Genomic DNA, 14542 nt, shown 5'->3' on the forward strand with positions numbered 1-14542 from the left:
ATTAGCAGAACGACGGAAGTGCGTAAACTAACAAAAACCATGTCGAGCTCAAGCCGTGACATTCGTAGCAACGCGATTATTATTTACAGTAAAATAGAAAATTGTATACTTTTTGAATCAACATTAATTTTCTACCAAGCATTACTATTGACATGAATATTTTGTTCTGCCGAACATTTAATATTTTTCAGTGTACTGGTGATGAAAAAATGGTTCGCAGCTGTGAAACAAAATATAATATAATCGATAAAACAAATAATTTTTACACTCAAGATATATTTCATAAATACTTACGCCAAGATTTTTTACTATCACTGTACACTCCCGAGATTCTTGTCCTTGCGCGCTAAGTGCCTGCTAGCAAATGCCGTTTTTCTCACAGAACCAAGAAGTATCAAGTAAACGTGCAAAAGACGCGGTACATTTGAAGATATTGTTCGTAACAAAATCGACTGAAGACCCGATGGCTTAGCACATTAAGAGTGCTTTACTTTTATATGTAAGTATACCGTTTACGAAATCGACGCGCACATGGCGCGTCCGATTTTCGTAATTAATTTTCGCGCAAAAAGGCGCGATCGATTAGGCTGTGAAGAAACTTTAAATATCTAGGACTTGTTGCACAATTCTGCGGAAACCCAATCCGCATCTGCGTCTTTTTCAATCCGACACATTGCGATGCGGATTGTTGTTCCGAGGTGCGAATCAAATCCGGGAGGGAGATTGGGAGGCATGCTTTAATGTGTGGCGTGACGGTCGGCGATCCTCTTCGACGCGAAGTCTTCGAGCTCAGCATCTTTTTCCATCTAGCGTACCACGGAACGCAAAAGATGGTCCAAAGATGCGTTTCGCCCATTCAGACGATCACAGAAATCAATTGATGTGAATAATAATTGATGATGACCATAGACAATTGAATTGAGTAACGACTAGAAAATGATTGCAGAGTGACGAAAAATGAAAAATTGAACCTCGTTCAAATTTACCAGCTCACTAATGGTTCGAAGAATTTTAAATACCGAGTCTTTTACTCGTTTTAGGAGGAAAATTTCTGTGATCATTTGACGCTGCGTGGGTTGCAAAAGTTAGTAACATCGCGGTACATCGCGACCTTCCTACCCTCGCCTGATTCCCAGCGGAACCACCCAACGGAAATGTTAAAAAGAGAGACTCATACGGACATGCATAAATGCCGCGACGTATCGCGAAACGACCGCACCACCTACCTACCCGGTTACCTATATTCGATCTAAATAATTATCTCCATTCATTCCAACACACGTCATTCTTCTTCATTTGCGCCGTGGTCACTCTGACTTACTTTTCAATTTATTACCTGTAAGAAGCAAAATACTGTTGTCCCATGGTCAGCCAACTCCAATAGAATAATATTGAAAAGAGTGAAGTTCAACGATAGTGTATCGAAGTGGTATCCCACCAACCCTATTATTATATGTAATATTTTGGTGACTGCTGGCGGACTATAGGTACATCAGTGTTTTGTAAAATAGATTAGAAACATCCTGCATGCTAATTAGCATTTTTCTAAGCGAGCTAAACCTGCAGTTGATCAATACTTGCTGGGTATTCAAAAATCAAACATGTTTCAAGATAAAACATGTCATTTCATTGAGTTACGTTATATCAGACTTTGAAATTTTATTAATCAAAAAATCATGTGAATATGATTAAACAATCGTTGAAATATGTTCAAACCTCAGGTGAATCCACCGCTTAAACGACTTCATTGGTAAATTCAAACTTAGAATATTATATCAGATAAAGTTGAACACAACTCGTTCTAGCGAATGCCGAGTAAGCGATGGCTACCCGTCGCGATGCTCATTTCACTCTCTCAACGTGAGAAGTTTCTAAGTTAAACTAAGGTATCGTAGAAATAATTGCAAAAAACAATTAAACGAGTCAATTCAACCAAAAGTAGAGCACCGTTGCGATCGTGAATGAGCCTATCTCTACAACTAAAATACAATAAATTTGTGTAACAATTGTTACCGCCACGCCACGTGACAGAGGAGACCCAGGGAAATACACGTAACCTAAACACATGCAAACTTACCAACGTTGCCGAGTAATGGGCTGATAAGTTACTCGGATGTCTCTGCTTGGTTCTAGAAAAAAACAAGAGAACTTAAATTAATTTAGCAAACTGGATTTTTAGTTCTCAAATGAGGTGTTACTGTTGTTTACACCGTCAGTAGTGGGCCAATCCCCCCGCTTATTGTAAAACTAAATCGCTATAGCAAAGATCGCGGTTTCTTGATATTTTAACAGATTGAAAATGAGGCTTACCGATCTTAACGCTCAGGTGCGGTAATCGTTTGACGACAAGGACCTTCGACGTCGCAGAGCTGCTAGCTTTCAGCACTCGAGCACACACACATGTCTGTTAAACATTATAAATAGCGGTTAGACAGTGTCGAAAGGTTGTACTTATTGTTTCTAACGCAGGATTCGCCCGCAAATGTACCAGGAAAGACTTCACACGCATTATTCTGTAGAGGAAAATGTTCGAGGACTACATGATAACACAATTGAATATTGAGTGAAAAATAGTACAATGTACTGTTGACGTACATACATACTTATGTCCGTAGATCGTTGAAGGGATCGTATATCACTTCTCACACGCGAAATAACCGTTGCGAATCGAAAACAAGACGTTCTAGAACGAATAGCACATTTAACGAGTGGTTTCTTCACGACTATACCGAAGATATTCACGAATAAAGTGCGTAACGGTCAAATCGCGATCGTCATTTTTTTACCGTTGAAAAAAAAAATTAACAGTCACGAGTTTACCTCGTAAATACGAACATCTGAATAATTTGAACTGTTCAATTCATGATCATTTACCAAGGCCAGATTTACGAATCAAATTAATTATGGAAAACCATGGAACTGAGCACAAATTTGCAAAAATTCAGGTCCCAGCACGCAACTTGAGCACGTTCGAACTCTCCGGCATCTCAGAATTCCATGAGTACCCTGAAGGTGGCGCTGCACCAGCGATGTTTTATTTTTTTTTGATAGCTCTGTCACGAGAATCACGGAGACCACGAACTTACGTTGCGTCAGGTTGCATGCCTGATTGGGGACTTTGGTTCGGTTATATTGATAATTGCGGGAACACGTCAAACTTCAGGGAATCGGCGGAAGAGTTTTGGTAGTGATCAAGTAATACCTGGAAACGTATAAGCGTTTAAAGAGCAGAGAGCAGCTGGGTTTGGTTAATGATAAGAGTGGGGTGGGTGTCCGAATAATTAAATTACGTCGCCATCTCGGGGTGATAAATAAATAACCACTCGAGTTTTATGATTTTTAAACAGTCGTCGGCGTTTTAAAATATGGGTAAGTAGCCGTAACCTCGAGCTCTCGTTCGTTCTGTACCAACACGTCATCTACATCAAGAGATAAACAAACCCACTTAAATTTTCGACTCGTGTACAAATATTTGTTTTAACCGGTTCTAATAATCTTGACTTTTGCCGCTACAGGAGGGTTATTAAGTTACTTTCGCAACCTGCTTGGAAGTCGGGAAATGCGCATTCTAATACTAGGTCTGGACGGTGCCGGGAAAACGACGATTTTGTACAGGTTGGCTTACTCGACTTTATACCGATATGTTGACAAAAGTTTTTAAGCGTTTTCCAATTCCTCAATTTTTTCGCTTCAGGCTTCAGGTTGGCGAAGTTGTCACGACAATACCAACCATAGGATTTAACGTCGAACAAGTTACGTACAAGAATCTCAAATTTCAAGTTTGGGACCTCGGCGGACAGACGAGTATCAGGTACGTAAGACTCAATTTCAGGCTGCACGCTCATTTATTCGTCATATTTCCCTACACTCGTTCTATGAAATTAATTTTGCCAGCTCTTTTTTCTTTATCGGCCAATGGATTTCTTTTAATTTCCCTGAATTCACTACCGTGTTTTAAATGAAAAGGTGGTTTTCACAGCATGAATCCATAATGTCTGAATGTACTCTTTACAATTCTACTTGCAAATATCCATGAAAAATAACCAACTAAATAATAAAATATCATGTTTCAGGCCGTATTGGAGATGTTATTATTCCAACACAGATGCGATTATTTATGTCGTTGATTCCGCAGACAGAGATAGGATAGGAATATCAAAGGATGAGCTGATTTATATGTTAGGCGTGAGTATGGCTCGGTCATATAAAATTATAGCTCATTTTACTATAATATTTAAATTTATTAGTATTCTACTCAAGAGATTATAAAAATAATTTAAACCTATTAGAAATATAGTTTGAAACAATTAAATTTGAAGTAGACTTCATGATTTTGCCGAGTTGAAATGAATTATTGAGCGAAAACACTTACACCAGTCAGTTGTCATTTTGCGTTTTCAGGAAGACGAGTTGCAGGGCGCAATTCTAGTTGTACTGGCAAACAAACAAGACATGGCAGGGTGTTTAAGCGTCGCAGAAGTACATCAGGCATTAGGTCTTGATGCATTGAAGAATCGAACGTTCCAAATCTTCAAGACATCGGCGACCAAAGGAGAAGGACTTGACATGGCGATGGATTGGCTTTCGAACGCGCTAATGAGTAGGAAATGATTGATGTTAATCCCAAACTTTACATCATTCAAGCCTTATAATAAGACTAGTCATATGACAGTCACCTAATCGAAGTGTCTTTGTGTGGTGAAAGATACCTCATTCGAATTTTTACATTAATTTATTACGTTGGAATATTTTCGAATTTACTACAGCTTAGTGTCAGGTCAACAGAAGATTCTAAGAAATACAAATTTGACCGTTCGTTTAAAAAAGTTGGAGTAAATTGATTTCAAAATAAAAATCTTAATAATATCTAAATAAATGAAAGAGATAACTAAAATGCATTGTATTTCTTTTAATTTGAGAGTAAAAGTCAACTCTATGTTGCTGCACTATTATCAAGAATACTTAACACAAGTTCATTACTCGATCAGCAAATAATACCAACACCGAGTTTTCCATCTCAAATGAGCCGTTGTTATTTCTGCATCTCAAATTTTGCCGTAAGTATCAGGGTTCGCATATCAACGGCATATTACCTACTTTATTTTCTCTAGGGAGAAGTCTTGGTCTTCCCAATCATGAGGCAAAATCGCAAACAATTTTATTTGCAGTATTACTTTTATCCAATTAGATATAGCATCTTACTAAGCAAAACCGAAATTAAAATTTTACATTTAACTTTTCTAATTGTGAAACGTGAGAGCTCTCAATTAGTCGAAATGTAACGTTTTTTTTCTGCATTTTTTTCATTCTGATAGTTAATCGTTATTATTGCAGAGGCATACGACTCACGATGTGGGTGTTTATTGTATATAGAGAATGGAAAAAATATGTATATACGTGTGGTGTCTGACGCAATTACCTGGAATATTACATCTAGAAATTACAGGTAGATCTGAAGTATTGAAAAAACAAGCGGCTTAGGTAATACGGAGGGCCCAAATACTGATTTTCATATTTTCTAAAACAAAATTTCTTTATAATAACTCAGTTCAATGGAACTGACACAAAAAGTTGACTGATAGCCTGGATTAGATTATCAATATAACATTAAAAGTGGATGGAAATGATATTATTTGCTTGCGATGCATTGATTCTTGTGGTAATTACTAATAAGACAAAGTTGCGGTTTAAAAGATGAAAAAATGGCTAGAAAGTAATAATAAGTATTATTTTGTAAATGTTATAATACTACGTATGATCAATGTTCAGGGACATCGTAACATTTGTTACTTGGATCAATTAAGTCACTGAAATTTTTACAGCTATGCAAAACATTTTTAGTTAATGTTTACCAATTATCAAAATACGGCATATCACTCATTGCATATTTCAGCCGAATAGGTATAAGTTTCTTTTCATTAGGCAGTGACAACTTGTAACAAAAACCAAGTAAACTTTTTACAGTGTACAGCAAAACTGCGCAACAGTGGCTACGAAAATTCTAGGCATTCGAAAAAAACAAGTAAAGCCATCCTATTTCTTGTCATTTAAAATTGAGAAAGGTATCTCTGATGCATAATAGATTAAAAAAATATCTAACTTCATGTTGAGTAAAAATCAGGCGATTCATTTATAAAATTCACCAATATTACAAATTTCACAGTCAGTTATAGGTATTAGAGCAAATGGATTAATCTTGGTTAAGGTAAATGTTCACCACACAAAGCACTTGATATTACAATTAAATACGGCAGATACGACGATTTCAACGATGATTAATGGTTTCCGCATAGAAAAACGGAACAACCTTATCTTGCATCGAAGACTAGAACTCAAGGAGAAATGTCGGTACGTAAAATTGATTGTATTTAATTATTTAGTAATATCGAATTGTCATTGTATTGCTAGCTCAGTCTTGGGGTTGACGCTTGAAATAAAATACGATATTAATATGAAACTAATACATGCGCCACATGCCAGCTCCAAAAATTGAACAAATCTAACGATTTGATGTAACATAAATTAATATACCAATGCAGTTGTGCATCGGTATGTATAAACAAGTTGGATTCTATTGAAAAAAAAAAAGGAAGAAACTTTTAATATATTATGCAGATGGACGAATTTTACCATTGAATGATTGAGTTCAAGATAGAAAACACATCAAATGTATTATTCCAAATTTTGTAATATTCCATTTATTTCTATATTATAGTATTTAATAATGTAATAAATAGGTAGTTACGTATACATAAAAATTACAAATAACTAGTTTAAGAATCATATTGTACCTTGTATTCCACTACCAGGCTGGAATCCCGAATCTGTCAATTCGCTTCTCCTGTGCATCCAGTTCAATCCTAACTTTTTTCCTCATATAAAAAATCGGACAGTCTCGGCTGAAATGAGAATTCCGGAATTTTAATTGAAGGTCTGAAAGTGTGAAACGGTGAGGGTGTACAAAGTTCGTTTGCTTACCTGGTGCACAAAACTTCCTGATGCAAACTACCCTGGCATCTTTGACACTCTGTCCACAATCTGCAGAATTTTTCCTCCAACTTCCTGCCGAGTAATAATTCGTGTTGGAAAAGTTCAGGTTCGCGAGATTCACAGTGCTGGCATAAAGCCATGTGCTCTCGCCCTGCGGGCATGATGGCTTTACACCCCATACAAGTTTCCTTCTTTTGCGTAAATGCGGCCAATGCTCCGACACGTGAAGTCGCTACAGATTTGGTGCGGGTATGTTCTCCCCTCAGTAATAGAGATTCAGCTTTGTCTCCAAGAATAGGTTCAAATATCCTGAGAAGAGGTTTGGACAGTTGGTTTTCCAGGTAGTAATTTGAGTCTATAGGAATGCTGTTTTCGAGGACGTAAATCGGATCCTCTGCTTTCAGATATGCCGGTGTCCCTTTTGCGGCGGACGTAAAAACGTACGGAACTCTGTCGCCGAGTTTCGGAGCCGTTCCTGCGTCTCGCTTCTTCATTTTTGCCGCCAACTCAACGTGAGCCTGTTTGGCCGCGTATTCAGTCTTTGTAAGTTCCTTTGTTATCACAAGTTGCGAAATGTCTATACGGTTGCAGAGGAGATCACTTATGATTTGTTTCGCGTAGTCTGTCGCCCCATCCGGATCTCTGTGCACGAAAATTGGGTGTTTAAACATAATCAATAGGCAAGAGGATTGAATGCAATGAAAATAGAGGTTCGATGTTGGCTCACCTATCTATCAACAATTTCTGCAAACAAGTGTTCATCATGTTGGCAACCAACGGACAGTTGTCCCTTCTCACGGTTTCCAATCCCTTGCAGTCCATTTTATCGTATTTATCTGGCTTAGTGAATAATAAACCTGCGTATCGTTTTTTGTTTATCAATAGATACGGAAAATAAATTTTCTCGAATTCCAGCTTGATTGGTTTTATGAACTTTGACGAAACGAAGTCAGCTGCGTCCTTTCCAAGCTCCATCGCCTCCGCCATATCCTTTACACCAAACTTAACCATCACGGAATCCGTGTCGCCATATATCACAACAGCGTCGTGTTTGTACCCGTTTGCAATGCAGTATTTTTGTTCCACTTCTTGTTTAGTTCGCTCTATCATTGCACGACCGTAAGCTGTCGTACTCTGAAAGTCAATGTTTCTTATTATTTGATATCTCTCAATAGACTTCAATGGTTCAAATTCAATGGAAAACAATAATTTTTTAAACAAAAATTGTCACTCACGCTAGATATTTCCAGACAAGGCAATTTGCCTACTTGTGCTCCGGTGAAACCATAAACAGAATTGGCTGATATTTTCAGAGCCAACTGTCGTCCATCCAAAACTTTTTGTTTGAATGGATCGGTTTCGTTCTTTAGCTCTGTTTTAGCTAATTTTCTAGCATTCAATAAATTTTCTAAAATTTCTGGAAGGAGTCCTTTTCTAACTGAGGACTTGACGAACATGGCGTTAGTTGGTGTTTGTGAAAACTTGTCATTCGTTAGTTTCAGTTTGTGTTGAGTTGCTGGAAGTAGTAACGTTGTGTAGCAGAGATTATGGGCCATTATTATGCTCGGGTATAGAGAACTATAATCCAATGTCGCAATCGGATCATTGTAGTATCCACGTTTTGGCTCTATGACTGTTGCTCCTTCGAATTGTTCGTCACTTCCCTGACTCTGATGCGTTGGCATTAGATAGCCTTTCTCTTGCGCCTGAGAAAAAAAAAACTTGCTGTCAAAGAGTCGAGGTCTATAATAGCATATTCTGATAGTATGAAAAACGTATCGTACTTTTCGCAACAGCTGTGAAACAACTTTGACCCCTTGTCCTCTGGTTAGTAAACAGCAGAGTGAGACACCCGTCACTCTTGCCATTTCCATGTAGTTGATAATGCACATGAGCTTATCCAGTAGCCTCAAAGGCAAGTAGGCATCTTTCAAACAGTAAACCGCAAGTCTTCTGCGTGTTTGCGGATTCCCATTTTGTAGATCACTGATAATACTGTGATGTACGTCTTCCTTCTGTTCTTGGAGAAAGTGATAACTTACCGCGTTCAACGTATACGACCGTAACTTGTAATCTCGAATGAGGACCTGAAATATATTTGGTCTATTTCATACGCGAAATTTCGAGTCAGACGAAAAATCATGAGAATCGCAAGCGTAAAAGTAAATTACCAGCAATAAATCGAACGGCACTCTTCCTTCGAAATTGACATGTTTATTTTCTCGCCTGCCCATTTGTTTACTTTGTAACACTTGATCTTTTATCACAGATTTTATATCCTTTATTCTTCCAAGGTAGCTGAAGGAATTCACTTTCAGGTGCTGTGCTCGATTTATCAGGTAGGGAAAGTCGAAGTTGTTGATGTTGTAGCCGGTAAATATATCGGGGTCGCACTGTCTTACAAAGTCTGCCCATTTCTTCGGCAAAGAAATCATTCCATAAATCCAGAATTACGTTGACAGTTTACTGATTTTCGAATATATCCGCAAAGAATTTCCAAGTCTATTTTACGAAACTTACCTCCAGCATGACTGCTTCCTTTTGAAAACTAAGTACCTGAGAACCGATAATTGGCGCGCAAGTATCCAATGTGAATACATTCCGCAAAAAGGGTTCGGTGTCTCCATGTCTTATCAACATGTTCGCAATCTGAATAACTGGGTCGTGATTTGCCTCAGGGAAAATTCCTGCCAAACAAATCCGTGCAGGTGTAAATTAATAATTTCAGTCAAAATGCAGCATCTGTTTTACGCTGTATACGAACCTTTGCGTCCAGCGCATTCAATATCAAAACTTAGTATTCTGAAGGGCGCAACTTTGGCCCATTCTCCTTCTGGTGGATGAGCAATGAAATTGTCCCAGGCAACGTCAACTTCCAATTGACAACGGCTAGTCAAAGGCAAGTCATTCCCTGGATGGCCTCTTAATTTCCATTTACCAGGGACTAGCTTGATCCATGAACAGCCTACCACGTGCGTATCCACCATAAATCTGTATCATGAGCATTGACGGATCAGTATGATTGGCTTTCTTTAATTTAAGTCACGTGCAGCGTCTTTAACTATAATCATAACAGCCATTGTATGCGAACCTGATATCAAACTCGATGTTAGTTTCAAAGGCTTGGTACACGTGATCGCTGAATGTTGGAAAGATCATTTCTTTCTCCAACAAGCGTTTACACGGAGCCACAAGCTTTGGCAGGGCGACCGTGATTTTTATAAAAGGCACCAAGTCCTCGCCTGCATATCCGTACAGCGATTGTTTGTAGATTAATTCTACTACCAGTACAGCTTCTGTAACTTTATCATTTTTCGATCTCATATCTGTTAATACAGCTCGGTTCAAAGCGTCCTGTAATGGTGGGGATGTCGTATTGATTAAAAGATGGTCAGTCAACGAGAACGAAGCATTTTACCTTGAATGGTTTGCAGTGAGAGTTATTGAATTTTTCTGGCGCAGTGACAAAAAAATAGGAACAAAACCCATGCACGTGACAGCATACAGAGTTTCCTTCCATGGTGACTCCGTACATTCTCATTATTGCTACTGGTCCAATTTTGCTTCCTGGCATTCCAGCCAGCGGCTGCCCTAGAGAAATATTTCTTGCTGAATTTTCAGTCGAGGAATCGTAAAACGATCGTAATGAGGGAAATGGGTAATAAGTTACTGAACACGCAAGTCTTCAGATAGGCATTCACCAGGTCTGGGGATGAAGTGGAATTGGCTATTTGCAATATACCTGTACGAATGTATTTTTTACTTCTTGGAAGTCACGAGCATGTAAAATAATGCGAGCTTCACGTTGTTTGAAACTGTGTAACGTTTGACACAATAGTTTTGGCTGGTGTATCGTTGAATAAAGTGTAAACGTGATATTTTTCAAGAGCAATTTACCTATATAATGGTCAACTTCTATTTGCTGGAAAGTGAGCGAGTCTGTTTGAGGATTGAATGGCCGAGGGTCTGGCCGATTCCATTTGGAACAGGTGTTTTCTTGATCTGGGCCCTAAACGAGAGTAGATTTTATGAATGTTTGCATACTTTCGAAAAATATGGAGGATGAGACATTTTTTTAAAAGAACATTTCAACTGCCCAGAAACATTTAGTGACAGGCCAAATGTGCAAAATAATACTTAGGCATGAAATTTTTGCGACTATTAACGTGTACGACGTTTTGATCAAATATAAATGAGAATAGTCCAAAATTACGTACAAATTTTGCAACTATTAACGTGTATGATGTTTTGATCATATATAAATGACAATAGTCCAAAAATACGTACAAATCGTCGCAACATGTTAGCAGTTCTAGTGTTGCAGCCTTGGTAACAAAATGCGTACTGCCACATATGATTAGTGAAATGCTTGTGCATATCATTTGTTACTTTATCTATGATTATCATTATGATTGCTGTTGTTGTTATTATTACTATTATTATTATTATCATTATGATTATCACTATGAAATAAGATACCAGTCAACCGCACGTGCAAAAAGGTGCAAGCAGGTGCGTTGAGGGATTGAGGAAGCATATTCAACGAAGAATAATGGGATAATAGTTTTAATACTCAAATCCGTGAATATTCTTTGTAAAAAAGAGTTTTGTGAAGTAAACAGTTAAATCGATGAAGAATGAATTTCCTGGCGAAAACAAAGCATGATTAGACAGCAACAAGACATGTATATAGCCAATACAGAGCTCAAGTCTTAGGAGAACTTACTCTCACTCGCATTTGAGGATCTGCAGGATCAGGCTAAAAGAGTAAATTATGGATATTTAGACAAAAGATAATAATTTTACAAGTTTGCCACCTTGTTTAGGTACTTTTGCTTTAACACGACTATTTATTTGACGTTAATTTAAATTTGGGGATCATTCTCCGAGTAACAATTATAATATTTATTTAACATTTTGCACGTTTTGTGAACGTTGAATATCTTTAGCACTGTTTGATACCATAATTCCAAATTGGTGACCTTACTTACTTTTAATTTAATATAAAGACTGTGCACAGTGCATCAGATTTAAATTGACTAGGAAATTCAAGATGGTAATAAGGACTTTTATCAATTTTGTTAAATCAATCACAGCAAGTATTGCCAGACATGTAACGGAATTTTTTGCATTCTGTTATGTAGTTCAGTTGTGTATACCTCCCCAGAGGCCTGAGACGGGTCTTGAAACTCGTCGTCCATTTGTTCCATGATGGCAAGTTCCGCTTCAAAAGATCCTGGGTATTCGTCATCATCATCATCTACCCTGTTAAAGAAAAATGAGTGAAATAACGTTACTTAAATGTATGGACTGAAATAGGATCTAAATTCAAGAAATGGGTAAGAGAATTTTACTTCTGCTTAAAAATGATTTTGTATTGGAAAAATTAACTACGGAGCTGCAAAATTTTTATACTATCTGTGTGATAAACGCTTGTCGGTAGATTCAGCCTTTTAAAATTAGAGTGATGTCAAGCAGGATAACCTAAAAGTTAATAGTGCGTCAATATCTGCTTGCCTGAATTTATTTTTCTTGGACGGAGGGCCGGAAAAAGGCCGCTTATTCATTGTAAATCTTGATGGAATTGGTCGTTGACAAAATAAATTCTCTTCCAGAAACTTTGGTATTCGATCGGTACGCACACGTTTCGAATGGCGCGAAAACTGACGATGGTTACGTTGAAATCGAATGCAATTCTACGACAGCTAGCGCCATCTTTGACAACCGTTTTCGTCTCCTGCAACCATCTAGTGACTGCAAATTCAATCTCGGTCAAATCACCGTCGCAGGATATGGAAGCGTGGTCGAAAAGCAAAAAAAGTAAGGAGAATTTGATAACAATCAGCGATACGGCTCAGGAAGCACATATTGCAGGTTGTGAATCTTTGTTCTTAAGATTTTACAATATCAGGGTCATGTAACAATCTTACTCTTACCGACCGAATCAACTTCGATAAACGCACAGTTTCGTTGACTGAATACAGACACATGCATGTTCAGTCAACGATATATAGATTGATCGAAAAAAAAAGTTTGCACAGGCCTTCAAAATTCGTGGGAGGCAGCTCGCGGTAGAACGAAACAATTACCGATTAATTTCATCCTTTTTGATTAGTCCTTCGCAACTAAATTCAGGGAGACAAGATAAAAAGTCGTTATCGATACATACTTTCAAAATAGAAAACAACTGAACATTCGAATTCAACTTCAGTTTGCGCCGTACTTCATGCATGAATATTTTTACATCGAGGTGAGGCGCTCGTCACGGAGAGATAAAAAAAATCAATACATACCTGAGCAGACTTTAGAGCGACCGCACGTTGAATTATAACACGAATAACGTAATCACTAGGTGATTAGCTGTTTATGTACCTATAATATCTTTTAATCTTTCGGGTGATTTCATAATAAGCGGTTGATTACGGAGGCCTACTCTCCCGGTCGCCGAAATGTTGTTCTCGTGTTCTCTTTATTGCCATTTCTTGTTTCAGGATAAAAATATGTCTTCTTCCAGGTCGTAGAGCGGCGATGTGCAATTATCGTCCACGTTCGTCTTTCATCGCCATTTTGATTCACTTTGGTAAAAAACGACGATGTCGGGATGCCAACGGGAAAGGCCACACACGCAACGAACAGGTAAAATAGTTCACAGAATTGCATTTTAAGTTCAAAATCGATCGATTCGGCGTCCCTACGCCGACGGTGCTTGGCGGTAGCCTGTTGCCGTAGAATTTAACCCTCGGTTTAACCCACGTTCTGCAGTGTAACGTGAATACTTATGTTCCGAATAATAAAAGTTTCGAGAATCGGTCGTTTCAGGCTGCAGTTTAGTTTAGTCGGAATGTACATTTGAAATTGCAATTTTTACATATCACAAGATTCTTTTTCTAATCGTTGGGTGGGCAGGGGCGGCAAGAGGGGGGGGGGGGGGAGGTTATTGACAATCTAAATCAAGAATTTCTACCAGATTTGATTTGGTTTTTTGTCTACGATCGATATTTTCCGACTTGAATTCAAGATGGCGGCCGAAGCCAATGCAGAATGTAGTCGAAATTCTGGATCTAGAGTACTACCCATGACCCGCCCCCCCGCCCCCCTCCACCGTCAAACATTAAAAAAATAAAATTGTGATATCTAAAAATTCAGGGTAACATTCCTCGCGATGACTTGCTCACTATTACTGCTTGTACCGCAGGTAAGTCTATTCATGGTTAGTCAGACGCTGCGGACCAGTGATTCACGTCAGTCATAAGTCAGACCCCGAATATTCCGGGACCTCGGTATCGCGTCCAACGTACCGGCTCGTTATCGCCGTATGTTGTACGGTGTGAGTCTTTTGGCATAAACGCAATGACCGTTATAAATTGCGATTGTCCTGTTCGTAGGCGGGAGGTACGAACCATGTCTGAACAGTGGCACACCGTGTTGTATGATCCTGGTGAAAATGATTGCTGCAATCTTCCCACGAATTTTTAGGGAAATTGAGATATTTTGTAAGATCTTGTATAAAAAATTTTTATCGTACAAAATTGTATACATGCATAATTTCTCA

General features: G+C 38.3%; 2 protein-coding genes across 5 annotated transcripts; one reads left to right on the top strand and one right to left on the bottom strand.

Annotated features, from left to right (window-relative positions):
• The first annotated feature begins 3127 nt into the window (after positions 1–3127).
• On the top strand, positions 3128–6665 carry LOC107217980 (ADP-ribosylation factor-like protein 1). The gene is made up of 5 exons (XM_015655706.2): positions 3128–3369; positions 3516–3615; positions 3695–3811; positions 4074–4185; positions 4402–6665. Exons 1-5 carry the CDS (start codon positions 3366–3368, stop codon positions 4609–4611), a joined length of 543 nt encoding a protein of 180 aa, XP_015511192.1. The 5' UTR covers positions 3128–3365; the 3' UTR covers positions 4612–6665.
• On the bottom strand, positions 4458–12774 carry LOC107217988 (DNA polymerase delta catalytic subunit). Of its 4 annotated transcripts, XM_046742856.1 has the most exons (15): positions 12508–12774; positions 12150–12255; positions 11717–11749; positions 10888–10999; positions 10409–10581; positions 10082–10344; positions 9755–9981; positions 9511–9677; positions 9162–9407; positions 8775–9077; positions 8226–8696; positions 7718–8124; positions 6979–7632; positions 6792–6899; positions 4458–4593 (listed from the first exon to the last, which is right to left on the bottom strand). In XM_046742856.1, the coding sequence occupies exons 1-14, from the start codon at positions 12555–12557 to the stop codon at positions 6803–6805; spliced, it is 3309 nt and encodes a 1102-aa protein (XP_046598812.1). In that variant the 5' UTR covers positions 12558–12774; the 3' UTR covers positions 4458–4593; positions 6792–6802. The 4 variants fall into 4 exon arrangements, with proteins under 4 accessions (XP_046598812.1, XP_046598813.1, XP_015511204.2 ...); XM_046742857.1 differs by lacking the exon at positions 11717–11749 and having other exon boundaries at positions 12508–12773; XM_015655718.2 differs by lacking the exons at positions 11717–11749; positions 12150–12255; positions 12508–12774 and adding an exon at positions 11278–11709.
• Between the last annotated feature and the right edge of the window lie 1768 nt (positions 12775–14542).

The sequence above is a fragment of the Neodiprion lecontei genome, chromosome 6 (assembly GCF_021901455.1).
Source record: "Neodiprion lecontei isolate iyNeoLeco1 chromosome 6, iyNeoLeco1.1, whole genome shotgun sequence".
Classification (NCBI taxonomy): domain Eukaryota; kingdom Metazoa; phylum Arthropoda; class Insecta; order Hymenoptera; family Diprionidae; genus Neodiprion; species Neodiprion lecontei.

What these genes read in the sequence shown, in the direction of transcription:
- LOC107217980 (XM_015655706.2), top strand. An exon ending in GGCGGACAGACGAGTATCAG is followed by an intron (nt 3,812 to 4,073) that starts GTACGTAAGACT and finishes ATCATGTTTCAG; the next exon opens with GCCGTATTGGAGATGTTATT. An exon ending in AGCTGATTTATATGTTAGGC is followed by an intron (nt 4,186 to 4,401) that starts GTGAGTATGGCT and finishes TTGCGTTTTCAG; the next exon opens with GAAGACGAGTTGCAGGGCGC.
- LOC107217988 (XM_046742856.1), bottom strand. Translation starts at nt 12,557, where the DNA reads ATGAATAAGCGGCCTTTTTCCGGCCCTCCGTCCAAGAAAAATAAATTC. An exon ending in TCCAAGAAAAATAAATTCAG is followed by an intron (nt 12,256 to 12,507) that starts GCAAGCAGATAT and finishes TTTCTTTAACAG; the next exon opens with GGTAGATGATGATGATGACG. An exon ending in AGAAGTTGACCATTATATAG is followed by an intron (nt 10,582 to 10,887) that starts GTAAATTGCTCT and finishes ATATTTCTCTAG; the next exon opens with GGCAGCCGCTGGCTGGAATG.